At 32.0% G+C, this 19,674-nt stretch overlaps 1 protein-coding gene across 1 annotated transcript; it reads left to right on the forward strand.

Annotated features, from left to right (window-relative positions):
• Nucleotides 1-7,060: 7,060 nt before the first annotated feature.
• On the forward strand, nucleotides 7,061-18,044 carry LOC127725533 (uncharacterized). Its single transcript, XM_052232584.1, has 4 exons — nucleotides 7,061-7,860; nucleotides 11,938-12,174; nucleotides 12,791-13,027; nucleotides 16,176-18,044. Exons 1-4 carry the CDS (start codon nucleotides 7,068-7,070, stop codon nucleotides 16,742-16,744), a joined length of 1,836 nt encoding a protein of 611 aa, XP_052088544.1. The 5' UTR covers nucleotides 7,061-7,067; the 3' UTR covers nucleotides 16,745-18,044.
• The last annotated feature ends 1,630 nt before the right edge of the window (nucleotides 18,045-19,674 follow it).

The raw sequence follows: 19,674 nt of genomic DNA on the forward strand, positions 1-19,674 counted from the left end.
CCCCACCTTAGTGATGGTCTGCTTACTTTGAAACTTTTGCATGGTTTACATATTAAAGTTTGTGATTAGGTTAGTTAACGAAGAAGCACATATGGTCCATGAACACAGTTATCATCCCTTGATTTTCGTTGTCCACGAATATAGTCCCTAGTGTGGACAGTGTGTTACTTACCATTTTTTTTATACCTCTTCCAAATGTTTTTCTTCATGTTTTATGCCTCAAATAGCAAGAAGGGAGATAGAACTACTCTGTAAAAAAATTTGGGTCATGAATTTTAAAGTAAAGTAGTGATTTGTTCCAGCTGAAAAAGGTTAAAAATTAGCACTTTGGAAGCTGTCAAAAGATTTCAAGACCCCCTTAACATGAAATTGTCCATAATTTGAGTTAGAGCCGATGAAGTTTTCTATAATGTTGATATAATTAGTCCCAACAAGTAGTACTACACACTGAAAAAATATTATTGAGAAAGCGGGATTTTTTTTATTTTCATTTATTGTCTAAAAGAAATGCATTACGAAATAACTGTGTACTCCGACCATATAAAAGGTCAATGATATTTTGTTTGCCATTGTATTAACATTGGCATGTCTTATATCTAAGAAATTATTTTGGCCTAGCTGTTTCTAAAGAGCATACGATACAATTTCGATCCCACGGTGAATTTTTGACGAAAATTTGCATACAAACTATTTTTCACCTATTTAAATATGTAATAAAAATATACCTTCATGAGCTACTTAAAGAGATAAATGGAGTCGAAATTTTAGACATTTACTCAAAATTTAGTTTTTTGGGATATTTCTATCCTTTGGATAGACATACCTAACTTTTTTGTTTCAAAAGATAAACACAAGAGGATTGTTGTAAAAACATTTGGAAAATCTTCTGTACTCTATGCTCTAAATTTGTATAACAATTCTTTGGAAATAATTTATTTCTATCAAAGTTTTTAGAAAAAAACCCGGCATTTTTTACTGTATATCTATCTAATTAAAAAAATTTATAGGGGACTTTTTCATTAGAATTGGTACAAATAATCTTCATACGTAATAAAACTATATGTCATTTTAAAAAAGAAGGGTCCATGAACTCGTTTTCAAGTTTAATAATTCTGAATGATAAAAATCAGTCACAAAATGCATCTTTTCCCGATATGTCACAGTTTGACGTCACGAAAAATATCATTTTACGTTAGAAACGTCATTGCCTCCCCTGTAACTTATCGTATGCCCCTAAGTCATGGTTAATTGACTCTGAGAAATATCTCTGTGCCAACAGTTTATTCCATAAATCACTCAAACTTGAATACTGAAATGAATCCAGTGATCCCTACCCCTTTATTTTTGTATCTAGAAAACATTTCTTAACAGCAAAAATAAATATCCTTTTTAACCAAATAAGGTGGATAGAATTTTGCAACATTTAAATTTAAATGGAAATAGATTGCATTATGATTTTTTTCTGAATTCAGATACAATTAAACAAGTCCTGAATGCATACACACTTTCATAAAAAAATCTGAAATACTCCCTATATGCGTATCTTGGTAAAACAGCTAAATGCAAATGTGATGTATTAATAATCATACCAGACTAACATTAGATACTATATCTGTGAAGGAGTTTTTGCTTAATCAAATTATAACTATTGTACAGCGGTATACTACTGTTGCTTTTATTTGTATTAATTTTATTTTAGTAAAAACCATGTATATGTATTTCCCTATAAAAAATTGAAAACAACACGTTTAATAATTCCATGCGTCCGAAGCGCTTTTCTGGATTTACCTTCATCAGGAACGCTCAATGCCAAACATTTGAAATCCGAGGGATGTATAAATACCGAAACAGTTGAAGAGCTATATGACAAAAATACCTAAAACAAATAGCCAAATTCATCTTAGGTTAACTTTGCCTGAGGGAGTTGAAACCTTAGTTTCTTTATAATTTCAAAATTTATAAACGGACAATTTTAGAAAAGTTTGCTATAAATCATGTCAGTACCGAAGTATAAAAATCGTCTTGAGTTATAAAATGCACGACGGAATACAACTCTATTCAATTTCAAACTAAGTACATTTTTGGGAGGGAAATATTGCCATAAACAGAATTAATATTACAAATCAAATCGGAAATATTTGCATCGATACTTATGTATAACTTGATGCTGAATCTGAGTTGAGAGCCAAACAGAAAATGAGCAATCAATTTCATTTTTAAAGAAAGTGAATTAAACTAGACAAAACAGAAGCGGTTTAGGCGGATATTTAACACTTATCAGTTCATATATGCATGTTCACAATTTATGGACTTCGTTAGCAAGGGTGTGCTTCTTAAACAAAAACTGATTCAACGGAGTTTTAACAACGGAAATCAACACTACATACGTATAACACATATTACTCGAACAATACTATCACTAGAAAATCAAGGATGAACTGAAACTTGATTTTGATCTGAACAGCTTAACCAAAAATAATTAAGTAATGTTCGGTCCTTCGGTTAAAATTCAGACTTATCCACTGCCATTAATTCAGTAATTTTCAGCCAGTTCGCTTGCAGTCAATTAAGAAATGTGCAGTTTATGTTTAAACTCATCAGTAGTTGATTTTACCTGTACAAATCAACAACATACTGAATTGTCTTAAATGGTATTTGACAGTACTGGATTGACTACAAGAAAAATGTTTGAAAAATACTGAATTTACAACAAGAAAATATCAGAAAAATGATTTTAACTCTAAACAAGACTTTACGATTTTAGTCTCAAACTTTTCAGATGATAATAAGACCAAATGACCGTTTAAGGCTAACTTCTTTACTCGTTTATGTGTCTGTGTCTCAACTCACTAGCGCCAGGTTTTTGTGAATACAAGAATAGTCATCTTTTCTTTAATTTACCGAATGTGCCCCATTCTCGAATGAGACATTTTGACCGAGTGTTAATTCGCGTGGCGGGTGATGAATGCATAGCTGGAGACGCTTACCCTATCCAAGGATATATTGTAATGGATATGCCTGTTCATTATGAATAGTTCCTTTGTTCATCAATAGCGGAATATATAGTAATTACTTTGTCCGTCATCCGGACCTCACATTATCTGCATCTCATAAGTTTAAGAGAATTCTTGTCAAGTAACGACATTGTGGATCTATTTTTTATTATTATTATTTATATGTGTATTTACCAATCTATGCTGCTACTTTTAGAATTTGGGGTCTTGGTCAAATATTATAATCTTGGGGTAAACAGCTAACTGAAAGCAGTCCATTCTTTATTGATAACATTGTCAATTTTTGTAGTGGCAAAAAATCTGAAACCGATGTTTATGACGGAAAGGACACCCGGATATCATTTTGTTGTCCTAATTATTACACAGCTAATCAATTTTTAAAATCATACGGGAGGGTAAAAAACAGTTTGCAAGTTGCAAAATTACAAGATGGGGTATTATTAAATGGACATATAATAAAAAGTCTGCAAAATGAAAATTTCTGTCCATGAATTTGTTGCGTCGAAACGCTTTTCTGGATTAACTTTCATCAGATACCCTTTTAGGTAAATATATGTAAGCTATTGATCTACAAATACAGGAAGTTGTTGAGAGTTATATATGAACAAACGGGACATAAAAGGAATAGCAAAATTAGTCTTAGGTCAACTTTGACGGAAGGAGTCGTAACCTAACATTGTTTATAATTTCAAAGCAAATTCGTATATTTTTAAAATTTCATACAGGTACACCATTGAACAACCATACTGACCTCTTCCTCTATAAAGGATATCTTGGAAATTAGTAGCGTCTCTTAATCGATTAAAAATTGGACAATCGGCTTTTATCACAAGACCATACATTAATATGGTACTTCCATCGGAGCATTACTTGCGTATCATTTAACGTTAAATTAAGATATTTTAATTGTATATTGCCATTTTGGATTGTAAAATAACAGTACACAATCGGTCTAGTTATTTGCCTTAATCTGCAAATGTTGAGACAGAAAATTAATGTGTAGACTATTTTTTTGAATAAAGAAAAACAAATGATTTATTGAATTATTTAGACTGTAATTTTTTAACTTTGCCATTTAAGGTGAGATAACTCAAATAGTAGTTTTTTTCTAAAGAAATGATAAAGACATTTTCTTTTTTCACTTGTAGCGAGAAAACAAGTTCGCAAACACTATTTTTTCTTTTTATTTTCTTAAAGCAAATTATAAAACCTATCTTCTCACATCTAATTTCAAAATTTTATCTCATAGTTTTCGTTTTATTCACCATAAAAATCATAAAAAATAAATCTTTGTAAATTTGTACAATTTTTCAATTTTTGTAGCTTGAAAAATAGAACGGTCACCCATACTTATTATAATTGATAAAGCAGGGTACAATCTACATTTTGGCAAAGTATTAAAAAACTCTATCGGAGGAAATATATACCGATGATCCACCTAATGGGCATACGGTGAAGGTTGGTACCTATTCAAACCTTTAAACCCGCTGCATTTTTTTACACCTGTCCTAAGTCAGGAATCTGATGTTCAGTAGTTTTCGTTTGTTGGTGTGGTTCATAAGTGTTTCTCGTTTCTCGTTTTTTATATAGATTAGACCGCTGGTTTTCCCGTTTGAATGGTTTTACACTAGTCATTTTTGGGGCCCGTTATAGCTTGCTGTTCGGTGTGAGCCAAGGCTCCGTGTTGAAGACTGTACTTTGACTTATAATGGTTTACTTTTACAAATTGTGACTTGGATGGAGAGTTGTCTCATTGGCACTCATACCTCATCTTCTTATATCTATATACGATACAAATTTGATCCCACGGTGATTTTTTTATGAAAATTTGCAAATAAACTATTTTTCAGCTAGTCAATTCAAATATGTAATACAAATATACCTTTATGTGCTGCATAAAAAGTTAAATGGGTCGAAATATTACAAATTTACTCAAAATTTCGGTTTTATGGACATTTGTGTCCTTTGGATAGACATACCTAACTTTTTTGTTTAAAAGATAAACACTAGCGGATTTTTGTAAAAACATTTGGAAAATCTTCTTTACATAAGAATGCTTTAAATTTGTACAATTTTTTTTTTGGAAATAAATAATTTTTATCAAAGAGGGACGAAAGATACCAGAGGGACAGTCAAACTCATAGATTGAAAACAAACTGACAACGCCATGGCCAAAAATAAAAATACAAACAGACAAATAATAGTACAGATGACATAACATAGAAAACTAAAGACTAAGCAACACGAACCCCATCAAAAACTGGGGGTGATCTCAGGTGCTCCGGAAAGGTAAGCAGATCCTGCTCCACATGTGGCACCCGTCGTGCTGCTTATGTTGTTACAAATCCGGTAAATAGTGTAACTGGGTAGGTCACATTCGTGAAAAGGGAAGGATATTGTAGTTACGGCATAAGGAACATATCCGATATCATCTGTGAAACGGTTATTCCATGACGGTCAACCGACTCGTGATGGCGTCCGTAAAATTTACGAAGTGATGATTTCAACTTCACCATTTGGAACTCTTGGTTTAATAGCTTCCTTGTGAGCAGCAATCCTCTATCAAGGAAATCATGATAGGAAATACAAGCCCGGGAATATCGTATCAATTGGGAGATATATACTCCGTATGCAGGCGCTGCTGGAATGTTGCTACATAGAAATGGAAAGTTCACAATTGGGAAGCTGAAATCATCTCTTTTGTCGTAAAGTTTTGTTTTCAACCGACCCTCATTGTCAATTTCTAGATGTAAGTCAAGATATGAGGCAGATTTAACTGTATCTGTAGTATCCTTTATCTCTAGTTCGATGGGATAGATTCGTTCAACAGTCACCAAAGTTTGTATTATTTAGTGAGAGAACATTATCTATATAGCGGAACGTAAAGTTAAATGATATTGCTAGTTTCTTATCTTTCTTCCTAAGAAGTTTCTGTATGATGTCAGCCTCATAATAATAAAGAAACAAGTCGACAAGAAGAGGGGCACAATTGGTTCTCATTGGAATTCCGACAGTCTGTTGAAAAACACGTCCTCCAAACGTAGCAAATGTGTTGTCAATCAAGAAATCAAGCATCTCGAAGTTTCATGATTTTAGAAAAAAAACCGGCATTTTTTTCCTGTATATTTATCTAAATTAAAAAAATTTCCTCGGTGACTCTTACTTAAAAATTGGTACAAATAATCTTCATACTTAATCAAACCTAATGTCATTTTAAAAAAAGAGGGGTCCATGAACTTGTTTTCAAGTTAAATCAGTCGAAAAATGCATCTTCACCCGATATGTCACAGTTTGACGTCGCGAAAAATAACATTTTTCGTTAGCAACGTCATTACCTCCCCTGTAACTGTATCGTATGCCCATACATGTATTAGTCACATAAAGTTACACCAATTTTGCATTAAGTGCGGAAGTACTTCTTACTAAAGCTTGATTTATCTACTGCTTTATCTTCAAATAAAATAACATAATACATTTATAAAATTTCAATATTTATCACATTTTATTATAATAGTTTGATGTTTACATTTCTATACATGTTTCACATTGAAAATGTATAATTTCAACTAATTTTTCAAATAAACCAGGAGGGGCACTTATGATTTCTTCAATTACGTTGTTCTTTTATGAAGCAAATGATCGAAGGAAATGCCTCTATACTAGTAGAACGCTATTAGCGACAGTCGTGGTATCAGCTCAGATGTGTTGTTCACAGCGCTTGCAGTTGTTTAAGCAGTAACAGTACTGTATATTTTTCACTGTCACTAGCCAATATTTCAATTTTAAATGCAGCTTTCTTCTTCAAATACATATATTCGGCTTTTTGTTTTAAATCAAACGTTTGCTACAATAATGCAAACAAACTGTACAAATCAGGTGGGCTGAGCTGTTGCAGTTGTCAAATTTAACATTCTAATAATAGAAGTTATACTAGGTAATCACATCTACACTCATACATCCCTTCTTATAAACTTGATTCAGGTCAATATATACTTGTCTAGATATAAATAAGCGATAGGAAATACGTCATAATAATCTAAAATGGCGACCAGGATGGCACAAGTCCCTTTACAAAACTGTGAAATTTGTGAAAAAAATGTTGGAAGACGATATTGTATCGACTGCGAACAGTATTTTTGTAAGACCTGTGAAGAGTTTCATCTGAAGTCTAAATCATGCAGAAATCATGTATTTCAAGATTTAGAACAAATAAACCCGGAAGAAAAAAAGGTAAAATGCAAAGAACACAACGAAAATATGACCTATTATTGCACTACCTGTTCCATGCTTGCATGCAAGATTTGCCTCCCAAAAAGGCATACGAAACATGATTTTACCTTAACAAGCGAGGCAGCATTCAAACTAAAAACAGACCTAAAGGAAAAGATAGAACAGACGAAAATAGTTGTCGGATTAATTGAACAACAGAGGACAACGCTTGAAGGTAAAACCAACAAATTTATAAGATCGAACGAGAGATTAATACAAGCAATCAGCCAGAAAGGGAGTGAATTAAAGAACATTGTTGACAAAATTGTATGTGATAAAGTTGCTAATGTAACAACGGAAGAGCAAGTCAATCTACAAAAGAAAACCGACGAGGAACGTATTTTGAAAGATGCACAAGAAAAAGGAGAAATGATTGTTTTGAAAGTAACCAATGCTGTTGAAAACCAAGGAGACACGATTTTATTAAATTCGCACCAAGCACTACAGCAGGCCATGCAATCTATGCCGGACATCGTTAAGTCAGACATGGAATTTCCCGCTTTAACTTTCGAAGACGGATTGTTGAATGAGATAACATTGACCGAAATGATAGGGAGCGTGATGATATCCAAAACAGGTAATAACGTAATATCATGATTTTTATCACGATGTAAATGATTGAAGAATTAAAGGCGTATTAGATAATTGCACCCGTAAACTGGACTTCAATTGGACATTATCAAAATGTTTCAGCTTAGTGGGGTAACGATTGGCGAGTTTTTATTGTAACGACCCAATAAATAAGACGTCAACGAAAAGGGCGATACCAACAACAATTAAGTTTATATTATCAAATAGACAATGATCTACAAAAGAAAACTCAATGTCAAGTATGGTAACAAAAGCTATGATTCTATATACTCTATAGTATGTTTTAGTCTTTAGTCCAGTTACTTCCGAATGCATTATTAAGATTATAATCAAAGTATATCCAATGAATGATGTTAATTCCAATGTTCACTGTTCGATAAATCCAATACTTATTATAACAAAGCTAGCTCACTGCAGATTGTTCGCAGATAATAAAATTGAGAATAGAAACGGGGAATGTGTCAAAGAGACAACAATCCGACTAAAGAGCAGAAAACATCTACCAACGGGTCTTCAACACAGCGCGAAAATCCCTCTTCAACTGGTCCCAAACAATAATGTATACTTGTTCAGTGAAAATGAACGTCACATTTAACTTCGAAACAAATAAATGAAGCAAAATTTAAAAAAAAAAAACATACAGGACTATCAAAGGCTAGAGGTTCTTTACTTGACACAGGCGCAAAAATGCGGCGGGGTTAAACTTGTTTTCTGAGATCTCAATCACCCCCTATTCCTCTAGCTAATGAGGACTAAACAAACACACAGCAATACACACAGCAAAACTCAGTTCAAAAGAAGTTCAAGTCCGATGTTTGAATAGATATTTGTAACAGAAGAAACTAAGCAAAATGATAATGATGTTTATTCGAAGAGCAATTTTAAATTACCACATACATTTTTTTCAAAGCAAGTAATTATCTCCAAAACTAATAAATGTACTGATGAATATATTACAATCCACACTATCTTAGCACATAATATTATTTAAAACTGGAATCCTCTCTTCTGAAACTACTGGACCAGTGTGACCAAAACATCAATGGAGTATGTATCCAGTGATCCCGACTGAAAAAACCAATAAGCAGACATGGTTAAAAAAAGATCATAAGGGTAAAATGAAGTTTGGTTTTTCATATTGGAAACTGCTTTTGGAAGATAAAATCTGATAGGAGCAGAAATGTTCAGACCTTTCGGACCTACGTACTGTCAATTTACACTAAAAATGTCTGACGACTTCTTATAGCAGTTATTGCCCTTAAATGACGATTTTCCCCGAAATTGTTATAAGACTAGATATACAAACTAGTCAACAAATCCGAACGTAATTGTCTTGATGATCATTTTTACAAATCCGAACCTTAAATTAGTAATTGTCCTTAAAGGACGATTTTTCCAATTTTTGCGATTTTGCCTATTATCTTGAAAACTTTATTAGATTGAAAGTCAAAACCGCAAAAATGATCATCAAAACAATTATGTCAAATGACAGAAATTGTTGTCGTCTACTTATGTATCTGAGTAATTAACGAATGTCGCAATCTTTTGCGCTTTTGCCTATTATCTTGAAAACAACTATAACCATAATAGATAGAAAGACATTAAAAAATGAAAAAAAATTCAGTAGGACAAGATCTAAATATTTGTAAATATGTCTGCAATCGTTGGTCGACAGCCAAGAGGGGTTATTGTCCTTAAATGACAATGTTTACTTCTTTTTGTTTGCATTTTGCCCAAAACTATAATAGATATTTTAAAGAAAAACTATAAACAGCAAAAATGATCAGCAAGATAAGATCTGAAAATGTATCAACATGACGTTAATGGTCAGTCCTTATAGGAGTTATTACCATTTAATGGATATTTTTATCTCTTGTTTTGCATATGCTGCAAAATCTGTACTAGATAAAGAAAAATGTAAATAAGAAAAACTATCAGCAAGACATGATCAAGAAAAAAGAGATTTGAGTTGCGAATTATATTCTAGACTTCAATGTTGAAAATGAACAGAGATCTAGGTGAGCGACACATGGCAGGCTCTTAAGGAACTCTAGTATTCAAATTCTAACCTTAGTTCGTATCGTTGAACTTAAAACTGAGCGATATATATCAAAGGGACATTCAAACTCAAAAGTCGAAAATAAATTGACAACACCATGACAAAAAAAACCCCGAAAAAGATCAAAAGACAAACAACAGTATACAAAACACTATATAGAAAAGTAAAGACTGAGCACCACAAACCCTACCAAAACCCGGGGTTGATTGCAGGTAATTCGGAAAGATATGCAGATCCTGCTCCACATGTGGCACCCGTCGTGTTGTACAAACCCGGTGATACGTCTGTTTTGGTATGTCACATTCGAGGGTGAGAACGAGAACGGGATTGTGGTTACGACAATTGGAACATATCTGTCGTCTTCTGTGAAACAGATATTTCATAACTTCAACCAACTCGAGATGGCGTCCGTTAAACCTTCGAAGGGATGATTTCAACTTCACCGTTTGGAACTCTTGGTTGAAAAGTTCGTAACTGGTGAAGAGCAACCCTTTATCAAGGAGATCATGATAGAAAAAGCAAGCCCTGGAATATCGTTTCAGCTCGGAGATATATACTCCATATGCAGGTGCTACTAGAATTTTGCTACATAGAAAAGAAAGTTCATAATTGCGAATCCGAAATCATCTCTTTTGTCGTAAATTTTGTTCTTAACCGACCCTCATAGTCAATTTCTTGATGTACGCATAGATATGGGAGAAGACTTAACTGTATCTATTGTATCCTTTATTTCAAGTTCGATGGTATAGATGCGTTCAACATAGTCACCAAACTTTGAATTATTAAGTCATTTCAAATTACATAATTTATCGTACAGATGCGCACGTCAAGAACAGCAAACCACTTGAACATTAGCCACTCCTACCTACATAAAAACTTCACTGTATTAAAAAGTGGAAGAAGATACGAAACAGTACAACAAAAAAACATTAGTTGAAGAAAAAAAAACAGCACAATGGCCAAATGAAAAACGACGAATAGAAAAATAACCGTAACCAAGGCACTCGCATAAATCTAAAGATCGGGCATCAAACCAACAAACGGGGCTTACTAATTGCTTTGAAAGGATGGTCAGCTTTTTCTCCATTTGTGCCACTGTCGTGTTGCTTTTGACAAGTAATTTCAGATGATATGTAAAATTCAGCGATGTCAAAACCGAGGAAAAGATGATGAGATTTTGGTGTCTACAAATGGAACATAAATTATGTGGTCATTTATTACACAGATCTGCAATAATGATGACCAAAATTACGATGTTGTCAATAAAAGGATCGAATGGTTGTCTAATCTAACAATTATAAACCCTATGTTTACTAGCCTACTTGTATATATCATCCATCCATAAAGAATATCACATTTATAATCTGGTACATTAAAGTCATATATAATTCCTTCAGTTTTAACAAGCGACATAAGAAGACTCTGGTTATGGCCTGTTTGAATCAAAACATTCACCTTGGAATGTGCCTATGGCAATTGAGGAATATAACTTGGTATTGCCAGTAGACTCGAACTCGGTCTGTTACAATAAAAACTCTGTTTAATAAATTCGTAATCATTCCTTTTGTTTGTCGAATAAACATTTTGATTATTATATGACTCAGCGTAGTAAAAGCTTTCACATAGTAATGATAGTTCCATTTCAACATTGATTAACGTTTTAAGTCTTTTTATGAAATAATGCTTATCCATTGATTTTTTAAGTTTTTTTGCGGTTGCTGTTTAAATGATTTATACTTAATATCTTATTTTTTTCACATTAGATCTTATCATACATTTCTAAATATTTTTCATGAAATAATATAGTATTCATATCACTTTATGACTTATAAATAATTATGGGTAAAGAATATTGCTTTAAAGTGGCGAAGGACTCCTGCATTTTTCTTCTAGTTTGTGTTATATATTGAAAATTAAATATGATAGAAGGTGCCCGGTTGAAAGTTACACATCCCAACAAAAAAAATTATCAATATATTTGAAAATTATATGTTGATTTTTAAGCTCTGGACAGAGGATTGGACAAAAAACACTTTACAGAAGGTGCTCGGCTACAAGTAAAGAAACACATTCCGCCTACAACGTATCCAAATACGGCATTAGTGATAAAAATTAATTCAAAGACAACTCATGTTGAATTAATAAACTTTCTAGAAACCAGAACAAAACTTGATGTGGAGGAAGTATACTTTGCTGATAAGGATTCGCACAAGGCTGTTGTAACATTTTCTGGCCCAATAGGTATGTATTTTGAAGTGTTTCATCATTGGAAGCCACAACTTCAGGGAAACATGAAATTATTATTAACATTATCTAGTAGCATCTACAATAATATGGTTCAGATGTGCATGACACAGCAATATTAAAATGCTAGAAAATTCCGATATAAATATAAAGTTACTTTGTGTAAATTACAACTTTTAGTTGAACAATACGTTCACGTTTTCAAAATAAGTGTCAAAGTCTTCTCTGCTTGTTTGTAATTCACAATTTCGTGTCGTGTAAATGGTTATGTCATAGTATTTGATATTTCGTAAAGAAAATATATTCGAGTGATAGTTTGGAAAGGTTATACATTAAATGCCATATATTAGCTATAGTTCAACCTCCTTGAGGATTTGGTTTAAAAATGTGTGGTGAACTGATAACAAAAACATGCATCCTATGTTCCGCTTTCGGGATAATCATTGAATGTTTTTATGATCTAATGTCTAGATAACCTATTTTCCTGTAATCGGCATTGTTTAAAATTTTTCTACAAAACGAAATTCATAGATTTGTCTTAAATTATATGTGTTTTTGCTAGATATAAATTGTAAATTTTAAATTAATGATATGTATGTTGTCTTTTCACCAGATATTGAAGATATTCAAACAGCTTGTAAAAAGAAGGCTTTAGATGGAAACTACCTGACGGTTTATCCTGTGGTTGTAACAAATTGTATTATAGTCCGAGGTTTCAGCAAGAAGACGACGGAAAGTAAATTGGAATATTACTTTGATAATAAAAGGAGATCTGGTGTAGATGGCATTGCTGATATCAAAATGAATAAAGATGAGGATTACTGTTTGGTATACTTCGATAATGCTGAAGGTATATATATATATAGATTACAAATAATGGATATTTTTTTTAAGTATCCTTAAGAACTTGGTTATTTAATTAGAGTAAACTATGTACGTTAGTATATTTTATTTCTTTTTTAAAGATTTTTTGATATACAATATATTTCAAACTCTTACGTTGGAACTGTGCGATACTTTTTTGTTAATAATGTACAAATGCATTGGTTAGTTTTTTAGATTGATCATACCTTTTTCATATAAAAGTTAAAAGAATTTGCCGAAGTTTGTTTTTCTATGCTCAAATAATTGTATAAGAAACCAATCCAGTGCTATATATGACATTTCAAAACATCAATAAATATACTAATTATATATAACTCACTTTGATAAATGAAAGTATATGTAAAAAGTTGTCATACAAGGGTGAGTTTTTAAGTTTTCAATCAAACCTAGATTTCTTAAAATTTGCTTTAATAAGCAGGAGATAAGTTATAGCTATTAAAATGTCATTGTCTCTAAACCTCATAAGTTAATTGATTAGGTTGAGTTTTTCATTTCCCCCCTGTCATTGGAATAGCTTTGTTTAACTTAAGGTTACATTGGATTTTTATTTACTGATATGAGTATTTATTCGTGTGTTTGCCATCGTGATAAAAATTGAGTTCTATTTAATTATTATATATAATCAATTGATTGATTTGCTATAAACCTCTAGTGGTAAATATTTCACCTGGTCCAAAGGATTGTCAGTATTGTTTCTTTCATCTTTTAACATGAAATAATAAATACGCAATAACCTTGACATCAAGAGAAAAATATCTTTAGTCAAAGCACATATCATGCAAGTCATCAAAACAACTAAAATATATATAAGATAAACAATATCAGTTCAAAATACAGTATTTACACAAACTAAATTACATTTTAATATTATCACTTACGACAAATGCTTCAACAAAATATTCCGGGAATATCTTCTTGTAGTCTGTACACCTATTCAAATTTCTTCTGAAACCACTGTGGGAATTATCATTGTGGCCTCCACAATTACGAAAAGAAGATAGCTTATAAGCAATTAATTATAAACTTTGCATATCGTTCCACTTTAAATTCTTCAACGATCATCTCTCTCCGCAGATTCTTAAATTTGTGATATATATATATATACATAATTCTAGTGCACTTCTAAAGTATAAAATAGAAATTTTGAGCAATTATCGTTGTCCTAGATATCAAAGACTTTCGTATACTGCAATGTCATTTCATTAATTTCCATTGTGTGTCCACCGTTTGTCTATCCATCTATTAATAAAATTCTTCAACTTACTCTGCTTGTGTATTCAAAGGACATTCATTACCCGCAAAATGCATTACCACCGAATTGTCCCACACTCTTTAATTTGTTTAACAAAATATTTGATTCTTAATGTTTTGCCAGAATTTCGGATAGTCCATATAAATATATAGATAATACGTGAAATCGAAATTTAGTATCACCATTTCGTGTGTACTTTAGGCATAGACGCCATGTTATTAACCCTACAGATTACCTCCGAAACTGCAGATGATCATTTGATCTGTTATCAACATAAACATGAAAATAAATAGACAGACGAGTACCATGAGGAAATACGATAATATTATGAAGATATGTCTAGGTCGTTTTAATTTCATGTCATAGATTACACAATATTTAAATCATCGTCTTATTTTTAAAGAATGATATTCATGGGCCGAAGCAGACGACAATGAAATGGTTCTTCCTAGTGGTGCCCATGTTTAAGTTCTCAATATTGACATAAATGAAATAAAATGAATATTCTGAGCTCATGCGGAAGCCATTTCTAACTAAGAGCCAAATTAAACGTTGCAGGATAGGGTCGAATTACTGTCTTACAAACCAATAATATATCAGTGAAGTGTTTTGGCTTAGTATTTAAAAATACTGACCCAAACTGTCTGCTAATAGTGAATTCTTATTTCAATATTCCATTTTTATATTCACAAATGCGATGCTTCTACTTTCCAAATGTAAGCTTCCCATTTCTCAGCAGTAAAATATCCTTTGTCCCATAGTATGAATAATAAAATGCTCCTAACATAAAGACTGATCAAACAAATTCCGAGGAAGAACGGCTGATATTAACACAACATAAAGTTTATGATTATTACCACGAATTGGCTGACCGAAACGACATGTCTATGTCTCAACTCACAAGATACAAGAAAAATTGTATAATCAATAATTCTATTGATTGTGTTCTATTACAGATTTTGTATTAGTGTCGATTTCCATGCATCGTAGGGGACGGTTACCAGTCTTGTTACTTTTTGGAAGTCATGCGATTCTCTGAGCTTTTATTTGTTACTTTCATTTGTTTTCTTTTTCGATGTATGAGATTTGAACATCGATAATCTGCTGTTTCCTTAACGTATCAATGTTTGAAACCAACAAAAAGCAATCTTTATTTTTTTGTTTAAATCGTAGCTATTGCTATTTTAAGGAATTGTGTAATCTTTATTCTAAAATTTGATAAAATTGGCTTACATTACATAAACGATTTAGACACCTGTTACCTCCTATTTGACGAAATTTGATTTCTCAGTGTACCCATTTACTGCAAAAACTTTGTGTTACATAACATTCAGCGTTTGCAATTAGGAATGACATGATAACTAATAAGGAACATTATGATGTTTAGGTTACCATTTTTAAGTCTACCAGGTAGTAACTTCCAGTTTGCCGATGCTTTGAGATTTTAAAAATTACTTATTTTACCCACTGAGCAAGGATTGCGTCCATTCATTTCTCATAAGAAGTGGGATATGGGCTGTATATATGAATGTGTAAATCTTTGTTATCAAACATTTCAATTTTCATTTTGATCTTTTCAAATTTTGAAAACATGTTGTACATCTAAATGAAATAAGCAAGATATAATAATATATAAAGGCCTGCTCATTTATTTGCTTGAATGATCGGTTGATATTAGGGACAGCAAAAGTAAAAGCCATTTCGTAATCATGATAAAGATAAAAGATCTTTATGTTATAAATGAAATCCAACCGGAAAGATATTTTGAATTCAATTAAAAACTTATAGAACTTGAACTATTTTTATATTATTCTTCCAGTCAAAAGTAACATTAGTATAAAAAACATAATTTGTATTGTAGATGCTTTGTTGGCTTGTGAAAGATCACATACCATTTATAACTGTAAACTTAATGTTGAGGTCTACTATGATTGTCTTGGTGTATCAGTAGATAGTGAAAGACTAAAGTTCAAACCATTGCCTCCTTTAATTCTGTCAGACATCGACATATATAAAGTTCAATTCTTGGCCCGTTCTACACAATATAGAGAAATGCTTGAACAACAGCTTGAGCTAAGTCATGCTAAAATAACGTGGCCATCATCCACGAGTGATTCTATGATTGTTATAGAGTGCACCTTAACCAAAGACACAGAAAACTGTAGAAAACTTACCAAGTCCTGGGAAGAGGATATCAGAAAGAAATTATGTACACATGTTGATGCATTGGTTACAAAGAAACATACTACACAACAGGAAACTTGGAATGATGTCATGCTAAAACTACGACAAACTGAAATTTCAGATCCTAAAAGTGTTACCGTCACTGTGGAGAAACCACCTATTTGTGGAATTATTATTGTTGGTCATGAAAAAGCAGTGAAAGAAGTTTCTGATATTATAAAACAATTCAGTAATGAAAATGCATGACCAAAAGAAGAAACCTCATAGAATAACCAAATTCATCTTCGGTTAACTTTGCATGAGGACCTTGGGTAGTATAAACTGTAATCGTAAAAAAAATGTGTCTTGAGAAGAAACTTCACCAAGAAAATTAGCTTTCTATAATATCTTTGTTCTAGCCTTTCGCATGTTAATTTTTACAAAGAAACCACTGGTCCAAATTCAACCAAACTTCGTCAAAATAATCAATGGGGTTCTAGTTATAAAATTTTTTGATGACTTAGCCTGCCGAAAAACATGGCCGACATGGCTACAAATAGAACAGAGGGGTAAAATGCAACTTTTGTTAAACCGCTATAGATAGAGAAAATCCGACAAGGGCAAACAAGTTCAGAATGATCAGATCTAAATAATGTCTATTGTCGTTAAACATCTTATACGAGTTATTGCCCTTAAACGACGGATTTTACAAACTTTTTTGCTTTATTGCCTTTTATCTTGAAAATTTTCAAAGATAGACAGAAACTTTAACTAGCATAAATGATATGCAAAATAAGATCTACATTGTAGATTCTACAAATAAGTAAAATATAACGGAAATTGTCAGTCAACACCTTTTTGAAGTTATTGGCCATATTGACAGTTTTTTTCTCAAATTTGTTTTTGCCCTCTAACCCCTACTTTTCTTATTTTATTTACTTTATTACATATAGTTTAAAAAGCCATATTTAAGAATCTAATAAAACCCTTGTTAATTTTTCATAGTTTTTGAAAGAAAAAAGGAGGCAATAACAAATGAATGAAAAGTCTAAAATGAATCATTTACAGTCAACTTTTCAATTTCTTATATCTCAAAAACAAGGACACAGACCCTTCGTTTAGTTCTGTTATTTATAAACTATCAATGTATAACAGTCTTTTAAAAAGCTTGTTATTTTGAAACAAAGTACTGTAGCGAACATCCTTAATAGATAGATAGAAACTTTAAATAGCAAAAATAATCAGCAAGACAAGATCTACAAATAAGTACGATTAACGAAATTATTAGTTTACTCCTTATTGAAGTTATTGCCCTTTAATGACGATTTTTTTCCCCAATTTTTGCTTTTTTTGTCTATAATCTTGAAAATTATAATAGATAGATAAACACATTAAATGAAAAAAAAGATCCCCATGACATGATTTATAAACAAGCCAATATGGCCAAAATCTCAACTCAACTCATTATTGGAGTTATTGCGCTTAAATGATAATGTTTTCCATTTTATTTTGCATGTTTTGCCTATTATCTTGAAAAGTATTATAGTTAAATAGAAACTTTAATTGATATAGTTATGTTTTTTTTTATAGTGATTAAGATTAATTCATCATTTTCTATATAAGGAAATGCCTGTACCAAGTCAGGAATATGACAGTTGATTTCCATTCGTTTGATGTGCTTGAGACTTTTATTTGCCATTTGATTAAGGACTTTCCGTTTTGATTTTCCTTTGAGTTCGGTATTTTTTTTTTTTTTTTACTTTTTTCTTTTAAAAAAGATAATTGATCAGCAGGATAAGATCTACAAATACGTCAAAATGAAGGTCAGTTAATCTTAATAGCGATTCCCCTAGATTGATGATTTTCACTAATAAATGGCCATTGTTGAAGATACAGGTGAGCGACACAGACTCTTTACAGCCTCTAGTTTCTCCGTTTGAAGTTATTTTACTGATTTGCAATAGCATAATTGTAAAATATCTTCGACTATAAATTACTATCATCTACCTTTATTGGTGTGGGAACGGAACTTAGCGTGTTTTTTTTTTTTTTTGTCATTCAGGATACTGTCAAGTGGGGTTCCGTCATTCGACAAATTAACAAGTTGCTAGATGGAAAGTTTGATGAATTCACATGTTTCTATATTAAGTTTTTGTCTCAAGTATTGATAACGAAAACATTCTACATGTAAATATAATACGGTTTATCTCATTTATAAGATAAACCAATTTAATGAAAGAAAATTGATTAATGCATCTTTCGGATCCGTATCTCGTCTCCCACTAATCAACGTCACGTGACTCTACAGCCTTACATTGAACTAGCCACTCTTGTAGATATGTGAAAGTTTCAAAAAGGCAATCGTAAAAAAATCAATGATATCCGCATGTCATATTCCAATATGTTGATATGAAACTACCGAAGAGGCCTGGTAATCCTCCCAAGAAAGGATTTTCATCAGCCAGGACCAGCAAATGAAGAAATGAAAAGGCAAACGTAGACCACTCGATCCGGTGCCTTCAAAACGAGGAACACTTCCAGCTTCTTCCGACATGTATGGATGTGTAAAGATCATAGAACAATGTAATTCAAGTATCTTCGCCAAAAAAATGTATACAATGGATCAAGGACAGGGACAGCTTCCAATTTGTCAGTGGCTCATAGACCGATGATCAATATCATGGCAGACCCAAATCATCAGGAGCCCCTATTTATTCCATTCAGGGTCCAGCAAGAGACACCACAAGGAAAAAAACGACGCAACGAGGAAAACAGTTCAAGAAGAATTTCTGATCCAATGAATTCACAGCCTGGTCCTAGCGGTTTGCAGATTTCGTCAAACAATAATATTGGTATGTTGAATTTATCTAATCAATTTAATTCACCAGTCCTGAGCTTTTTCTAGTTCGTTTGAGACTCGTTTTCAACTTTTTATATTTAAAGTGTTTTCGATCCTATCTCATCTCGAATTCCGGTCAAAAAACAAAGTGTCAAAAAAAAAGGGAACAGTGAGTTCATTGACCTGTATATACATACTTTTAAAATCTACTCCAATTTAATTAGAGGGTGGTGTTTTGTTCATAGACATAGTTATTAAATTGGTATTTATCAATTTACAGCTCATAATAAATAATAATATCTAAATCTCAAAAAAAATAAAAATTATTATTTAATGTCACTTATTTAATTTACTATGT

This window comes from Mytilus californianus, unplaced genomic scaffold, assembly GCF_021869535.1.
Source record: "Mytilus californianus isolate M0D057914Y unplaced genomic scaffold, xbMytCali1.0.p SCAF_15, whole genome shotgun sequence".
NCBI classification, from domain to species: Eukaryota; Metazoa; Mollusca; class Bivalvia; order Mytilida; family Mytilidae; genus Mytilus; species Mytilus californianus.

What these genes read in the sequence shown, in the direction of transcription:
- LOC127725533 (XM_052232584.1), top strand. Translation starts at nt 7,068, where the DNA reads ATGGCACAAGTCCCTTTACAAAACTGTGAAATTTGTGAAAAAAATGTT. An exon ending in CGTGATGATATCCAAAACAG is followed by an intron (nt 7,861 to 11,937) that starts GTAATAACGTAA and finishes TTGATTTTTAAG; the next exon opens with CTCTGGACAGAGGATTGGAC. An exon ending in ATACTTCGATAATGCTGAAG is followed by an intron (nt 13,028 to 16,175) that starts GTATATATATAT and finishes TTTGTATTGTAG; the next exon opens with ATGCTTTGTTGGCTTGTGAA.